Consider the following 16,711-nt stretch of genomic DNA (forward strand, 5'->3'; position numbering starts at 1 on the left):
AAGGAAGATCCAAGGCATATGCACTGTCAGCTAGCAGCTTGTTCGTTAATTCACTGAGCTGAGCGACTGCTTCCTGCTGCAAAACAGAAAGCTGAGCCCTTTGTGGGCTACCATGAGAAATACATTATACAAAACAAATGCACTCACTTTTCACATCCTAATACAGAAGTAGTGCCACTGAAAATCCATTTTTTAGCTGATAACTTAAAAATCAATCCAAAGGTAGAAACACAGGACAACATTTGGCTGAAGGTGTCATGGAGAAGAAAATCTAGCAGAATGGCATCGGTCAGACTGTAGGAAAATAAACATCAGGATTATTACTTAAGCATGAAGGAGCACTTCACTGTCAAACGAGTGCAACCTGCCAGGTAGGAGCAAGCAGAGTGACAAAGAAATGGACACGGAAAGACATCTCAATAAAATTGACTTTGTAAGACACGTAAACAGAAAAATTTTCCCACCATGTAAATCAAACTATGTTGCAATATCTGGCAGCATACATCCTGCCAGTTTTAAAGGGAATTCTGACATAATAGAGAGATCTTTTATTTTGATTTATAATATTAAAAATTTAACTTCACTGAAGATAATGAGCGATTGTAAATCATACTTGCCCTACCAGTCTGGAACCTATAAATTCCGTATTCCTGTGAATTCTATTCCTATGAATTCTAGGAAGGAATGTACCTCAAGGGAGAACACGCAACTCAATCTTACACTGAAATGTTTCTTTTGCTAAAACAGCTGAGTTGCTGTTGGGAGAGAAGCTTTAAGCTAAACAGAGGGAAACTTTTACAGAGATATGTCAAATCAGCACATTTTCTTCATTACTGTGTTCACAGCACTTCCCAGCCAGTGCCTGTAAGTACAAACTGCTGTACCTCCCACCAAAGCACCCACGCTGCAATTTGGGGTTATTAGCTTCAGTTTCTGGTTATTCGTGACAAGTCAAACATCCTGCACAGTGATGGGCTGCAAAGCTGAGCTTAGTTTAGTGTGTTTGAAGGGAGCTCAGACTCCGAAAGCTTGCGTGCACATGAGTTCTTGTAACCTAAGAAGGCAAATCTGTTTCCTACCACAATGTCCTGGTTTTGGCTGGGGTAGAGTTAATTTTCTTCAAGGTGGCTAGTACGGGCTATATTTTGGGTTTGTGCTGAACACAGTGAAGAAAACTCTAGCCCATTGAAGCCACGACACACATTTAAACATCTACTTCTCATTCGAATGAAAAGCTACAATTATAGATCTGGACAGTAAGGCACACGTTTAGAAGATCACAGCCCCCCACTCACACATTTCCTGCACTGTGCGTGCTTGGTGCCAGAGCTCAAAATATACATGCTTATTCCCCCGCCTCAAAAACCCCCACAAAATAATTGATTTTTTCACCAGTCCCAGATGCGGGCCCTGGGCCGGGGCTGTTGCCGCCCTCTCGCCCTCAGACGAGCAACGGAGCTGGGGAAGGATCTGGAGCACAAGTGTGATGAGGAGCGGCTGAGGGAGCTGGGGGGGCTCGGCCTGGAGAAAAGGAGGCTCGGAGGGGCCTCCTGTCCCTCCACAACTCCCTGACAGCAGGAGCGGCCGTGAGGGATCCCGGTCTGCTCCCGGGAAAAGAGATGAGAGGAAACGGCCTCAAGCGGCGCCAGGGGAGGTTCAGGTAGGATATGAGGAGTAATTTCTGCACAGAAGGATTAATCAGACATCGGAACAGGCTGCCCTGGGAGGCGATGGAATCACCGTGCCGGGAGGCGTTTACGGAAAACTGGCGATCAGTTCACGGCCATGTTCTAGGTGACCCGGTGGTGTTGGGTCACAGGTTGGGCTCGGCCACCTCAAGGTCTGTCCCTCCCTACCTGAGCCCGGCATCCCGCGCTCCTGGGATTCAGGTGCGGATCAGCCCGGCCGTGAGGGCGGGGCGCGGGCGGCGCGTGCGCGGGGCGGCCCCGCCCTTTCCCCTCACGGCCCCCGGGCGCGGGGCGGGCGCGCGGAGGGCGCGTGCGCGGTGCCGCCAGGGGGCGGGGCGGAGGCGGGCGGAGGGGTCCCTGCCGTGCGCGCGCCCCTCCGCGCCCCCCCCTCCCGCCGGCCCGGCCCGCGCGGCGCCCCCGGACCCGGGGCTGCGAAGCAGCGGGAAGGAGGCGGCGGCTGCCCCGGTAAGCGCCGAGCGCCGGCGGGCACAGCCCGGCCCCGACCCCCGCCCGCCATCCCGCCCGTTGGGGGGTCGCCCTCGGCCGCGCAGGCTCCGGTAGGGCCTGTGTCCCGCGCCCCGGCCGCGGCGCCTCACGGCCGCGGGAAGCCCCGGGCTCGGCCCCTCCTCACCGCCGCCCCCCGAGGGACCGCGCTGTCACCCCGCGGCGGTGACACCGCCCCGCGCCCGCCTCGGGTATCCCCGCGCCTCCCGCACCCTCCGGCCGCCCTGTCACCCATCTTGGGCCGGCGCTGAGGGAGCGGAGCCGGTCCCGGCTCGGCTGGCCCGCGTTCGCATCCCGCGGGGGAATCGTTCGCTTCACGCTGCTGGCTGTGAGAGGAATGGTGGGTGCATGTGCAGCTCCCTGAGGAGAAAGGCGCAGTGCCCGCGTTCAGCAGCTTTCTAGCTGGATTTTGGTGTGTTTGGGAGCACCTTTGTCTGCATTCTGGTCTCGTGCCTCTCTGGAGCGTGGTTTTTCTGCCTTTTCATAGCTGAAGGAGCCTCTAAGTTCCAATTTTGTGCCTGCTGTTTGCTCTCCTGTGCTTCACACTATTTTAGCTTCCAAGTCTGTCATGACCTCCTATTAGCAGGGATGTAGCAAGGCAGGTTCCTATAGCTGGGCCAAAACCAGCCTGTTCTGAAAGGTTCTGTACGCTTTGTCTGCAGAGAGAAAAACAATGCAGTGCTGTGCTGATGCTCAGCAAACTGCACCCTTCTCTCCACAGCAGCATCTCACTGTCTGTGATTGCACGAAGTGCCTGTCTGTGCTGGGGTCTGGGAAACGCAGTTCTCTTGTAGCAGAAAATGTGTCATGTCAGTGGTTCTGCGGGGTGAAAAAAGCCCTAAGGAGCCATGGGTTCTGTTGAAGGGCATAGTCTGCAAGCTCTGCTCACCCCAAAAGCAAACATAAACCTTCTGGAGCTGCTTCCTGCTTCATTAATGATGTGGACTTTGGCTGCTGAAATATAGGCAAATTAAATCCGGGGGCTGCTTTGGACACTGTGGATCACAATATAGAGCTGTAGTAGCTCAGAAGAAGAGAAGCAGTTTCTTCTCCGTCACCAGCCTACTTGAGTGTTGTTAAGTAGTTGCTAACAAAAATGAAAAGAGAAGGTCATTGTAAATAGTCTGAGATTAAAACTGGGAAACTGAGACGGGAGTAGTCTCATGTTTCTTGTAACACTGCCACTTCACTTTCAGCTAATGGAAAAACCAGATTCCAGGCTGGTAAACTAGGTGAAGTAAGGAAAAAACCTTTGATTTCTCAGATGTTTTTGTATGGCTGAAGATACGTGTCTTTTTCTGTCTTTTTTGAATAAGATACATAATTGGGAATAAAACATCTCCAATATTTTTAACGTATTTTTCTATTTCTGTCAAATAAAGGGCCATCTAGTTAGATAATGCAGCCCACATTTTTCCAGTTACTTTATCTGCTCAAGCTGATTGTTGACATTTGTTTTAGTGTGACCATCGTAAAGCTCTGTCTTCTCTCTTAGATTGTATGAAGGTTTGTTATATTAAAGTCTGATGATGGTGGAGCATCACAGTGGGAAAACCTCTGTGCAGGGATTTCCAGGTGTCATGGACTGCTAGCTTCTGTTGTGATTTGCAGCTCAGGGATATTTTCCCTTTCCCTCTGTGCTCTGTGTCCTTCCAGGCATCTGCCAAAGGTGTCTTCTGCATCAACCTGGAGCTAAGGTTTCCCTCAGTGGACAGTGTGTCCACAGTAGCAAATCAAAGACACATTGGGTGTTAGGCTGAGGTCTGGCAGTGCTTGGCCACTTCATTGTCATGCTGGCATTTTCCTGAGTCATACCTGGACATCGTTTAAAGGTGGCAAATGCCAGGTCTAAAACTTCTTGAGTTTTAGAAGTTTCTGTCTAAGTGCATGTTGGGATGGATATTTTTTTATGCTGCAGAGGTTTAATTGTACAAAATAAATCTGATGTGCAGTCAACGTTTTATGTATTAATAGATATATACTTAGAAGTAACATTTTGAAGTCAAATTTGTGCCATTTCTGCTTTACTATCGGTATAAAAGTGGAAAATAGATTCTCAGTAGTTGGAGGCTATGGAAACTCCTTCAGACATCTTTCACTAATATAATTCAAAATTCTTTTTTGACCTTGTGATGTTGGAGCCTGTCTTGCCAACAAGAAGCCAGTCCTAGCAGTGTAAAATGCTATTAATGGGACTGAATCACTGTTGCTCATTGGGAAAAACAGCATAAGAAATGGCAGGCTTGTACTTCCTAGCTTAAAAAGTCACCCCATTTAGTCTTATTTTTGGTCTTTATACTGAAAAAGGGAGAAAGAGCAAGTGTTGGGAGCTGGTTTATGTAATGGTAGCCCTAGGTGACTAGTTACAAGGAACCTATTACTTGTTTCTTTTGAGTTTATTCCAACTGAAATAATCAGAGAAGCCACCATTTGGAGCATTTAGCAGTAGTGCAGCCTGGAAGCAGTCACAGGATACTGTCTTTGAACATAAATAATTAGTAGAGTTTTCACATATCTGTATGATTTTCTTTGGGAAAGACGACTTCACTGTCCTACACCTACCAGGCAGTATGACTTTTGATCTTCATCTTTGTAGCTGAATGTCTTGGGGTACTTCAGGTTTGCAAAGAACTGACACTGTGTTGCAAATCAGTGACAGAACTAGTAACTTCCCAAATTGCAGGGAAGAATAATATAAGCATAAATTCTGAAGTTAGGTGGAAGGAGGCTTCATGAAGGGTTTCTTCAGTCCACGAGGTTTCAGTACAAAGAAATTTAAAATTTAGAACTAGTCACTCGTTGCATATTAAATGGTTATAAAGCCACTAAAGCAAAATTTCAGAAGGGTAAATAACAAGTTTTTACTTACTTCAAAACTTGTTTTGACATTTTTGAAATATAAATCCTGCATGAATTTTATTTTCCATTGCTTCATGCCAGAATGGAGCCAAGGTAATGGTTGCTGCAACTAATTGTTAGATATGCAGTTTTATTCAGGAAAATAAACTGATCACCTAACATGTAGTACTTAAATAGCAGTAAAAAAGAGTTAAGGTAGAGTTGAAGTACTCGAGTGATGTATTTGATGACATCAGTCTGAAAATATTTGTATTTTTTGGATGCTGAAAGCAGTTCCTTGAGTTGGTCATTTGGCCAGTGTGGGATACATGTTCTGCACAGGTACATGCAGTGAGTAATGACTTTGTGTGGGATTTGTGTTTGGGGAGGTGGGTGGAAAGCATGACCAAGAGCCTGGTGTTCTTACCACTCCCTGAAACTTTCTGTGTTCTGCTTAAAACATTTCTGTGGATGCCCTTAATTAAAAGCACACAGTGGTTTTGGCAGATGGAGCCTTCTTGAAGTTTCGGCTACAGAATTTCCTTGCTGTGTGAGGGTTGGTGCTGCAGAGGCTCCTTCAGTGTATTTCACTGCTAGAATGTTTGTCTTTGTATGGACAGGTCTTCAGTGACATGGGCAAGTTTGTAAAAATCATCTCCTAGTGTTTGTCTTTCTCTATTTAGCCATAGGATTTTTAAACTTTTTTTCCCCCTTTTTTTACTGAATTGTCAGGTTATACTGAGCTAAAATTTTCTTTTATTTTGCGAAGTAAATGACGCTGAGGGGTGATAATGGGTGTGCTTTTACAGTATCATCTGCTGTGCAGTCTTTTCAGATAACGGTCTTGCCTGTTTTAATTTGCTTTTCCCTAACAAGTGACCAGCACTTTAAATGGTTAATGGCAAATATTTCCTTCAAGTCCCTGAAGGAATATAGACTTTTCTGGAAGAGAAAAGGAAAATTAAAGCTACTTTTATAGACATGATTCCTTCCACAAATCTGAGTAACTGTGTACACTTGAAGTTTTAGTTCTGTTTTTCTTTCTTTCTGTTACAAAAAAAAACTTTCTTCCCTTTAAGTGACAGGATCATGCAAAGCTACTTTGTGTGTGCACTTGCTTATATGAGATGGGTAATTAATGTCTCTTTTGGAAATGATGAACTTAAATACATACAGTTGCTGGTAATTGTCATCAAATTAATCTTGACTTAGGATTTGTAAATATGAGATGCATCCTCGAATGTGGCAATACCATTGTATTTAACTATATTGAGATCATCAAGAATTAACATGTTAAAATGAAAACTTTGTGACATAAACTTTTTCCCCATTACTGTTGCTGCTCTTTCTAGTTTTATACAGAACTACAGGAGAGGGTTTCTTCAACCTTAGCATGGGCATGCCTGTGACTTTGAAAAAGTCTAAAGATACCATCATGCTATTCTCCAAAGGTTTTGATAGTTTGCTGGGATAGATATTACTGTAAACAATGTAAATTCTGTTTGTGAAAACTCAGGAGAAATACTAAAGACATTTTAAAGGGTATCGATCCAAGTGTGCAGATGAAATTTCAGTCTGCTTCGTTTCATATTCAGAACTACATTTGCTATGTTCAAAACATGAAATCGTAAAAATACGTGTTACAAAAACTTCTTGACAGTTTGCTGAAAATCTTTCTCATATACACACCTGTAAAAAATAGTGTCAGACTTAATTTTCTTCTGTAGACAATCAGTTATGAACGTTAGTGTTGTAATACAAAGGATATTTGAAAGAAAAGACAAAGACTTCAGTATAGCCTTTTTTATTAGAAAGGCTACGTTTTTCTGGAGGAAGAACTATTCTGAGGCCTTCAGTCACACATCAAAGGCTTGCCAGGAAACCTGGAGATACAGGAGCTTTTCAAAGAAATACCTTACAGGTGTTTCACAGTGGAAAGTGCACTTGGCATTCCGTGAGGATATCAGCACATCAACAGCTACATCAGCTGGGGATGCTGTACTGGGCTTTTAGTGCTTTCCCAGGCTTTGTCCCGTGTAGAGCCCTGCATTGCTCCAACAGCAAACTGTCCCAGGGAACAGTGACTCCATAAACTGTCTGATGATTCACCCTTTTCTGGAAGGCTTAGAATAAAATTTGGAAGATAAATAGTCTTACCCTTTTTCCCTGAGGAAATCAAAAATTACCAGTAGATGGGAATCTCTCCATCCTGTTGCAAGGACTTTTCTTCCATATGACTCAAATTTATGTCCTTGAGCTTCCACACTGGGGCCGGTAACTGCTCCTCCCTTAGTGAGAGTATTTAGGAAGGATTTGCATGTGGCTCTGTCTCTGCTCTGTCTGCCAAGCCTGAAGGACTTTAAACTATGTTATGAGTGTGCTGTTGACAGGTCTTGGAGTGAGGAAAGATGTGGGCCACTGCACAGAACTGAAATCCATAGATAGCCAGGCTTCAGACCCCTCAGTGCCCTGTTTTGTCATGTGGTGATAGTGTAAAATAACACTGTTCATCTGTGCCCTGGACCAGTGGGGTTTGGTGGGTGGCACTAAGAAGTTCATTTAAAGCAGGGCTGTTGCTGAGCAGCCAACAGCCTGAAACTGAATTAAAGCAAATGTGGAGCTACACCATCTCTGAAAGGATGAGACTTCCTTCTTGTTCCCCGTTCCCAGTCCCGCTGCTTCCTTTGCATAGTATCTAGCAATTACAAGGTGAGTCAGGTCAGTCCTGATCTGTCTGAAAGACCAACTCATCAAAAATGAGCTGTGATCTCTAGAATGGAGAGAAGGGAGAGGACCGAGGAAGGGGTGGGACTGCCTCTTTAGGTGGCAGGGTACAATTAAATTATTTTCATGACTAACTTAAGCAATCCCCAACAGGCACTTCCCTCCCCCAGCCTTAGCAAGATTGCCTTGTGCATGAGCCATTCCCATTCAGGCCATTCCCTTGGTGCATCTGAGACCAGGATGGTCTTTTTGGGCTTGGGAATCCCAGAGCTGTAAGCACCTGGGGCCTGGGAAGGTCCTTAGGTAATGCATGTCTTTATTGCTTCTTCTGTTCCCTGGGACTTTATTGTTGCAATGCCTTCAAGAATGTTGTCAGACCAGGCTGGTGGTGGACATAGCGAGCACCAGTCACCTCCCAGTTCCAGACGTCCAGGCAATAGAAAGGCCTCAAGCTGAGAATTAATCAACTGCTGATTGGAACAGATCTATCATCATAACCATCCTGGTATCAGGACTTGGAGTGTTTGGATTTTACATGAGCTGAAGATCTGGTGGAGTGTTTTGGATGAGCATGAGACCTAGACCAAGTTAATCACTTCTCTTACAGGTTTTACCTGTAACACGTGTGCTGGGAGCCACTGATCTGCCTCCTGAAGTGGCCCATGGTGTGTCATTTTTCTGTCCCCTTCCTGTGATGGGCACCTGGCTGCTGCCTGCCTTACTCCTCCCTGGGAACTTGATGCAGGCAGAAGCCTTTGCTGCAGTTGTTGATGTCTGAGTTCAGCTGACAGCATTTACAATGGACCAAAGGGAGGAGGTCGCCACTGGTCACCTGCTGGAGGCAGCACTTTTGGGAGCAGCTGTGCTGGAGAGAGAACACTGCAGTGAAATGTTGTATGCTGAGCGGGTCAGCTGGGGAGGGAAGGAAGCTGTTGTGTGTACACCTTTTGTTGTGCTATTCTATCAACTCCCCTGGTTTTAAAATTGCCATGGCTGCTTTTGAAAGTACTGCCAGGCAGTGCCAGGAGAATTTCCATATGTGTGTTTGTCAGTAGAACTCATGGCTGTAGGAATCAGAGCAATTAACAGTGTAAGCATTCCACCAGTGGACTTTGATTGCTGTGTGAGGAATACAGCATATGCTGAAGGTTATAGGACACTCAATACACCTTTGTAACTGGAAGGTTGTTGATTTTTGGAATAACACTTGCTTTAGAGTGTGCTTGGAATAACAGGTAAGAGCAGTTCCTGTTAATGGAGTTAACTGATCAAATGTTGCTTTTTTGATTAATGGGGTTTATACTTAAAGCTGGCCTTTGGTTGAGAAAATGAGTGTGTTAATTTTTTAAATTTTCCTGGAAAACAAGTGCCACTGTAGGAGTTGGCTCTGTTTTATTGGAATATTAACCTAAGGGTTTTACAGTGAAGGTTGACGTGTCTGCTGTTTGTTCAAGCATGTAAAATCTGACATAGAAGTGTAATTGCTACCCAGGAAACAGGTATATGCTGCCTCATCTCTTAGTGTGTGGCTTAAAATTTGGATACAACTGAAATTTACCAAAAAGAATGAAAAATGACAATGTAACCAAATTACCTGTATTTTCAACACCAAGGAAACAAAACCTACTTAATAGTAGTGTGGATGGTGTTTTGATCTGGGCTGTGAGCAGTTGTAGTTAGTGGGCATGCTAAGGGTACTGAGCCCACGTGGAATGTTTTTTTTAATCAGCTCAACGATGCATGCCAGTAAGGTATGGATTTACCTGGTCTGTTACTCTGCTTTTCAAAGCTATAATTAAAAAAAAAAAAAAAATCTTATGAAGCTGCAGTCAGTGTAGAAGCTCATGCTGAGACCATGTTAGGGACAGTGTTCCCCTTCCCTGTGGATCACTTTCCCCATGCTAGTTGATGAACAGAGTTGTTTTTTCTTTACTTGGCAGTGGTTTGAAATAGCTGTTGTTTGAAATAGGAGCTTGAAAACAAGGCTACATAATTTAATTTTGTTATGAAAAGGCTTTTAGAGCACAGTTTGTGAGTTCAGGAGTTCTGTAAATGTTCCTGTCACTTGTCTGGAATGTTAAGTATTGCAACGGTTACACATCGCTCGAAGCAGCTACAGCTCTGCAGTTTTCTCCAAAGAAGGAGTAGAGGAATTGAGGTGTGTAACAGCCAATTCTTACCCAAAGCTCTGGGCTTTCCTCCCTTCTGTTTGAAAGAGAAGGAGCAATAGCAAATGGGGCTTGAAAGCAGTGGATGGAGTAGCATAATTTACAGAATTCCTATTTTTGTAATTCCACAACTTGTAATGGAAAACTGTAAAGGCTCTTCAGAATTTTTAAGAGAGAAAGTAATAAAAAGGTCTTTTCTCTCTAAATGACTGCTGTTCCAGGAGTGCAGCCCCGTGTGCTCCATCTCTATTGCACTGCAATGCACAGTTTGTGTTTCCCTCCCAGCACGAGGAGTAGCAGGCACTGCCCACACTGGCACAGGGATCCAGCCCACCTGGAGCTATGGGCTGATGCCTTAGGAAAAAACCCAAACCCAAAGTCTTCCCTCCTACCCTGACTGCTTTCCCACCTTGCAAGTCGTTTTGGCTCAGAAGGGTTTCTGAGCCCTTTGTGCTCAGATATTTAACACCATTAGGAAATTTCTGTACCTTGTGCATGGCCAGTCTCCCCATCTTCTCACACAATATACATTAAAAAATATAACTCACTTTTTTTTAATTTAGAACCTGGCTCTAAATTCATTAGCTGCTCTTTAGTTTTAGTGCTGGAAGAGATGATTAACAGCCACTCCCAGTCTGCCTCCTCGATGCCATTGCAGATTTGATAAGCTTTTGTCATGTTCCCTGTGAGATGTCTCATGGGAGCTATTATATACCTTTGATCTTATTTTTGCCCCTGCTCGATCATTTTAAGATCTGTAAGAAAACTTTTTTTTTCTTTTGAGGTTGAGAGAACTGCACATAGCAATTAAAGTGTGGATAGATGGGCAAAAAATTGATTTTGTGTTTGATGGTTCCTTCTCTGTTAGTTTCTTTAATAATTTCTGGAATTGCTTTGCTTTTTTTCTTTTCCTTTTTCCAAACACTGTACTGATAGTTTAGTGAAGCTGTGAATCACAATGCTGTAGTCTTGCTGAGCAGTATTGATACACTGAGAGCACATTTATATTTGAAGCTGAGGTTGCTTTCTCCTGAGAGATAGATATGTTTGTGTTCACCTATATTTAATTTTGTTTGCTGTTTTTATTGTCCAGTTAGTCTCACAAGGGTCTTTGTGATTCCATGGACTCTGCTGTTATCCTTGGTATCTTAAATTACCCACTAGCATCAGCAAACTTTCAAGTCACTAAAACTTGATCTTAAGCAATAAAAGAAATGCACTATTTGCTCTGGGCTGTTGGAATCCAGTGGTTTATATATCATGTTTTTGGAATTATTGAGCAAGAGACTTTGTTGTAGAGTGCTTGTGCAGCTTGCAGGCTGAAAGTTATAAATGTAGAGAGCTGTGTGTCTTTCTCTATAGCTTATTTCATATTCCACATAGGAAACTTTTTGGTGTCTGTGCTGTCTTGTCTGCAGAGACTTGGGAAAGTTCTGTATCTGTATTTTACAGGGGGTTGATGAGGCTGTATTTTATAATCTCTTTGCTTTTCTGCGTTTTGGGACTGTATAAGTGACCTGAAAACGTCATTCCCTAATTATTTGGACAAAGTTGTCACCCTAAATATATCAAAACCAAAGAATTTGCACAAATAGAGAGTGAAAGTGTGCTGACTCTATTGCTCTGAGATGTGAGCCATTTCTTTTGTAACTTGGGTATTTGATTTTTCAAAAGAGCTCAATATCCTCATATTTTAAGGATTACTTACTTCTGTATTTTTTTTACTCTTAAAAGATAATTCTAAGATTATTTAGAATTTTTTTAATAATTCACAATTTTTAGTAGGTAGCACTGCTCAATACCTCTCAAAAAAAAAAACTTTTGCTGTTTAACCCTCTGTTGTTTTCCAGGCACAGGAAACTATATTCTGTGCTCTTGTAACTGAGCTTTACTTTTGTGACAGCAATATTAGCATAAACAAACATATGAAATAATGGATGAGATTAAAATAATCACAGCAAGGAATCATCCCCTCCCTGCTCTGCTGCAGTGCTCAGGGTTGTGAAGAGGAATGCTGAAGGCATTGCAGGCTGGCTGTGGATGTATCATATCAGTTTACACTCAGGAGCAGAGCCGTGCTATTGGGCAGAAGAGTTTGAAATTATTATTTATGCAGTTGTGTTTGCAGCTGGTATAAAGTGCAGGACTGGTTTCACATGCCTCCAACAGAGCAGGAGAGCAGTCCTGAGCAAGGTTCTCAGTTTCCTGCACTATGTGTGCTGTGGAAAGAGACACGGCTGGCAAAGGATACAGGTCAGGGGCAGCACTTACAGTTTGCTTTAGGAATGCAGTCTTTCTGTCTGATATTTTGGCATTGCTTTGGCTTTTTTTCCATTTTGATTCATTGATACTGTTTGTGCTATCATTAATCAAATGTTTTCCAGTAATGTCTTGTGCCTGTTGATGAATATTTTCTTTAGTAGTGGCTTTTTCTTCCTTTTTCTTTTTTTTTTTCTTTTGAGGAGAAGGAAGTGTGTATAAAGGGAAAGGAAGTCTTCAGTAATTCCTTCTTTCTCCCTAGGGCAAAATATAAAATACAGTTGTATATGCAGTATTTTCTTTTTTAAACAATAGTGAAATAATATTTTAGTTCTCATTTGAATTGTTAGTGCTGTATGTTACTTTTCAGAAAGTTTCCTTTGGTTAGAGAGTTTTTTATTTCTTATTTTAAAATTTATTGTTAAATTTTCTTGTTGAGCAGAGACAAGATTATTGTTGCTTCTTAATACTGTTTCTTCCTAATGAATGTGGTGGTGTTCTTCAGAAGCACAAAAGTAGTTTTTATGTGCCATACCTGCCTTTTGAGAAACTGGGTGAAGCAGGGATTTTTCTGCTTCCAGTCACACAATACTGATGTCTTCTGTTTTCAGTGCTGAAACCCCATCTTCTTTTTCCTTCCTGGAGAAGGCAGGAGGGGAGAAATTGGCACAGAGAGGCCATAAATTCACTTTAGGATTCTTAGTGAGCAGCTGCTTTTAGAACCTGTAATGCTAATTGATGTCTTGTTCTTATTTTTTGTGAGCTGTTTGTATATTTTTCTCAGTTTTTTAACTATAAAAACTTCTCTCATTAGGAAAGTAACTACTAAAGCTTAGTTTCTCTGGAATTAAAACAGGAAGAGTTGTCCCTAACCCTTCTTGTCCTCTATGCATCTTTAGAGATTCTGTAAATGTGGTTCTACCTTTGAGTTTCAGTGAATCAAAAATAGTGGTCTTGAATGTCAAATTTATGGATATTTTAAAGTAATGCTGTGATGAAACATGAGGATTATCCTTAGCTGACATTGTTGGGTTTTGCTCGCTTGCATCACGGTGCTTTGTAGTTGCTGTTGTTGAAGCAAACGCTGTGATATTTTCAGGAGCATTTCTCATGGAGGAGAAACATTTGAGTTCACAGAGTCTTGTCACTGGTGACCCCCTGAGATATTACTGATTGCAGTATGAATGTTTGTTCAGTGAAGGGAACATTAGGCTGCATCTCTTCCTGGGGCCGTCCATCCAGTGGGTTATGGTATTGTCTTCCTTGCTGTAATAAACACATGCAGCTGTGTTTGCTGTGCATGCAAAGCTCACGCTGCTGTGTCTGGCTTTGCAAGGTGTGTCAGGGCTGACGAATGTGCTCTGCAGACCTGACAAATGTGCCCTGCAAGTGGCCAGGGCTGGGTGTCTCTGTGCCAGCCAGAGCCAAGCTTTAGCTGCACTGCCAGGCGAGGCTGGCAGGCTTTGCCCAAATGTTCCACAGTCATGGCACTGCCACTGCCCCAACCCTCCTCGGAGCACTGGCCTTCTCACTCTGTGAGCTGTCAAAAAGGGATGGTTCTGATGGACTGGGGTTATGGCAGGAGTGTAGTTCTTCTTTGGGATAATTTTCTAAATGCTGTCAGCTTCACTACAAACTGCTCTCTGAAAATTCATTTGGGTTATTCCTCAAGCGTGCTATGGGCAATTTATTTATGTCTGTAGAACATCAAAAATACCATTTAATAGTAAAGATGCCAATTTTCCTAAAGAACTTTAGTATTTTCAGATTTAGTTTTCAGTTGAATAAGATCAAAAGCACAAGTAACTGTTTGACTCATAAACATGAAAAAGGGAAGAAATAGAAGTGTGGCAACTTTGATGGTAACCAGTGTTACCATCTGCTCCTGGAATCTGGTAGACAGTTGTACCACTTAATATTATGTATGTATAGCAAACATATTACCTTCATGGGGCTTTTCTGGTTTGGGTTTTGGGTTTTTTTAAGGAGTCTCTCATTTCAAATTCTCTCTCAGTTATTTAATCTTCTGTGAAGGCGTTCTGATTCCTTGTAGCTGCACGGCAGGACTGGTGCATTTTTGACATTGTGATGATGAAACTGCAACAGCAAACAAAGTTTTCTGTGTTTGTTCGTGGCAGCTTTCAGAGCTAAAGGGAATCTGGAAGCTATAAACAAATATTTTCAGTGTCTTAAGATGAAGCTTCCTGTTGCTTCTGTTTAACATACTTAGGGATCTGAGGAGACAAAACTCCTGGAATTTTACTGAGTTTTTATCGAAGTCAGAATTTAAAAATACTTGTGTGCAGCTGAGGTGATGCTCAGAAGGAAGGAGTGTGTGTAAGGGTATAGTGTTAATTTTGTTAGGTGAAATTATCTAGTACTTCTGACCATTGTGTTGTTATGTCAAATGTCTCATGCATACAGTCAGCAGTCTGCTTTTTGTGCCTTTGAAACGCTTCAATTTTAAGAGATGGAAACGTTTCAGTGCTCATGGACATGTTTCATGTTTCCAATCAGCTGTGAGATATTGGGCTCAGATAAACCTGAGCACTTACTTCCACTTGGTATCCGTAAGACTGAAATTAGAGTGGAGATATTGTCCTCTTAATCTTCCATCCCATGGCATCTGACTCAGGGCTGATAAAGCACACAGCTGCCCGCTCTCACTCTTGCAGGAGGAGATGATCCTGCTGTGTCTAGTCTTTCTGGTAGCCCATGCTTCAAGTTATAGCTGTTCTGTGGCTGTTCTCCTAGTCTGTGCTTCCTTGGAATTAGCTGTTGTTGTTGTTGTAATACCTACAGCTCTTGGGTTTGCTGTGGCTGCTCCTGGTTTGGATAAATTCAGCTTTGTTTTCTGGACTTTCATCTGTGCTTGTGGGTGGAATGGCAGTGCTGGCAGTGGTCTGCTGTCAGAGACAGCAGGCTGGGCCAAGCTGCAGGAATGTCCTCACTGTGGGCCATGGGACTCAGTGAGCTGCTTCTGCTTTCTTCTTGCAGATAATCCTCTAAATCACATGACTCATGTTAAATTTTGTAAAATTCCTTGTGTTTATTATCGGGATTTTTAATAATTAGTTCAAGGGAATCGGAATTTTTCAGTTTCTTTGGATTTTTTTTAAAGTTTTTCTCTGTGACTGCCATTTTTCTCTCAGTGCTGTATTTACAGAGCTGATGGTAATCTCAGATCCAGTGTTGTTGGTAGTTAGGCTGTTGCCTGAATACTCCCACAGTGTTTTCCTTCCCACAGTCAGAAATAAAGGACATTGCTCCCTAATAAGCCTTTCTTTTGCTGGCTAACGAGTGAACTCAGCAACATGGGTCACTTATAAAATATCCTCGGTTCAATGCCATTTGTGGAACAAGAACTAAAAAAAAAATAAAAGATTATAATTTGGAGTGGAGTGGAGCTGTAGGAAGTACTTAGTCCTTAGCAAAAATCCCTTTTAAAAAAAGGCAAAAACCATTGGTCAGTCACATGCATTTTGTTTGGCTCTAATTTGTGGTTCTTGCTGCTCTTCTGGATTTCTGGTCTTAAATAGAACGTTATAAAAGAAGACATTGCTTTTCATCTGTATTTTATATTTAAAGTCTCTTTCTTTCTGCTTGTAGATTTGTTTGTAAATGCATCATAAACAGACAGCCCAGAATGAAGAAAGCAAGCAGGAGTGTTGGCTCAGTGCCCAAAGTGCCTGGAGTAAATAAAGCTCAAACAAGTGAAAAAGCCAAACCAGAAAACGGCTCCTCAGTGTCTGCAGTAACAAAACTCTCCAAAACCGGGACAACAGCATCTCTTTTGAAGGTAATAACCAGTAGAACATTCTGATTATTTGTATTTTTTGCAATAAAGCTTTAAAAAGGGTAGAATTTCAAGGCTTGTCTTTAATGCAGCTTAGACTAGATGTTGCATGGGTAGCTGGAGGGAATCTGGGTAGTTATAGAGCACTGGGCAGGGTGACAGATCTTGTGTGTCATTCATGCTGTACTTTCATACTGCAGGATGAGATGGAGAGCAGTGTGCTGTGCAGGACTTGGCTGTTCTGCAAAAGGAGCAGGGTGGAAGTTGTTTTCACCAGTTATTTGTTTGGTGTTATGCTTGAATGGTGTCAGTGACTAATAAGATTTGATAAGAGTTGTTTACTAATTCTGAAAAAAGAACTAATGAAGTATCTAACATGAGAACTTCTTTATATCAGTGATCTGTGTTGGGTCAGTGCAGCTGAATTCTTCTGGCTGTTTTGGCTTTTGCTTTGTGCTGAAGTACTGCTTGAGCTGAATTATCACAAGTTGGTTCTTGCTCCCAGAACAAGTTCAAAGGTAGAGGTTTTCTCTTACAGTAGCAAAACAGGGCAGTATATATAGGAGCATATGGCTTCCAACAAACAGTCAGACACACTGAGGTGTGCTGCTGTGCAGTTTTCACCTGGGAGCAGCCACATCTGGCTTGGATGGATGGAATGAGCCTGCCTGGTCTGCCTCCTTTTCCTGGCAGAGACGTGGCTGGATCCAGCTCCTTCTGCTCTGTGCAGCCCA

At 42.9% G+C, this 16,711-nt stretch overlaps 1 protein-coding gene across 2 annotated transcripts in view; it reads left to right on the forward strand.

Annotated features, from left to right (window-relative positions):
• The first annotated feature begins 2,052 nt into the window (after positions 1-2,052).
• The window catches only part of SPECC1L (sperm antigen with calponin homology and coiled-coil domains 1 like), a 62,890-nt gene continuing 48,231 nt past the window's right edge, over positions 2,053-16,711 (forward strand). The window contains exons 1-2 of one of the 2 annotated variants that reach the window (XM_014894702.2): positions 2,053-2,153; positions 15,791-15,980. In XM_014894702.2, the coding sequence (XP_014750188.1) occupies positions 15,828-15,980 (153 nt within the window). In that variant the 5' untranslated portion in view covers positions 2,053-2,153; positions 15,791-15,827. Of the gene's footprint in view, positions 2,154-12,066; positions 12,176-15,790; positions 15,981-16,711 lie in introns of those variants that run through there. The other variant, XM_088176301.1, reaches the window with a different exon arrangement.

The sequence above is a fragment of the Sturnus vulgaris genome, chromosome 19 (assembly GCF_052056855.1).
Source record: "Sturnus vulgaris isolate bStuVul1 chromosome 19, bStuVul1.hap1, whole genome shotgun sequence".
In the NCBI taxonomy this organism is placed as follows: domain Eukaryota; kingdom Metazoa; phylum Chordata; class Aves; order Passeriformes; family Sturnidae; genus Sturnus; species Sturnus vulgaris.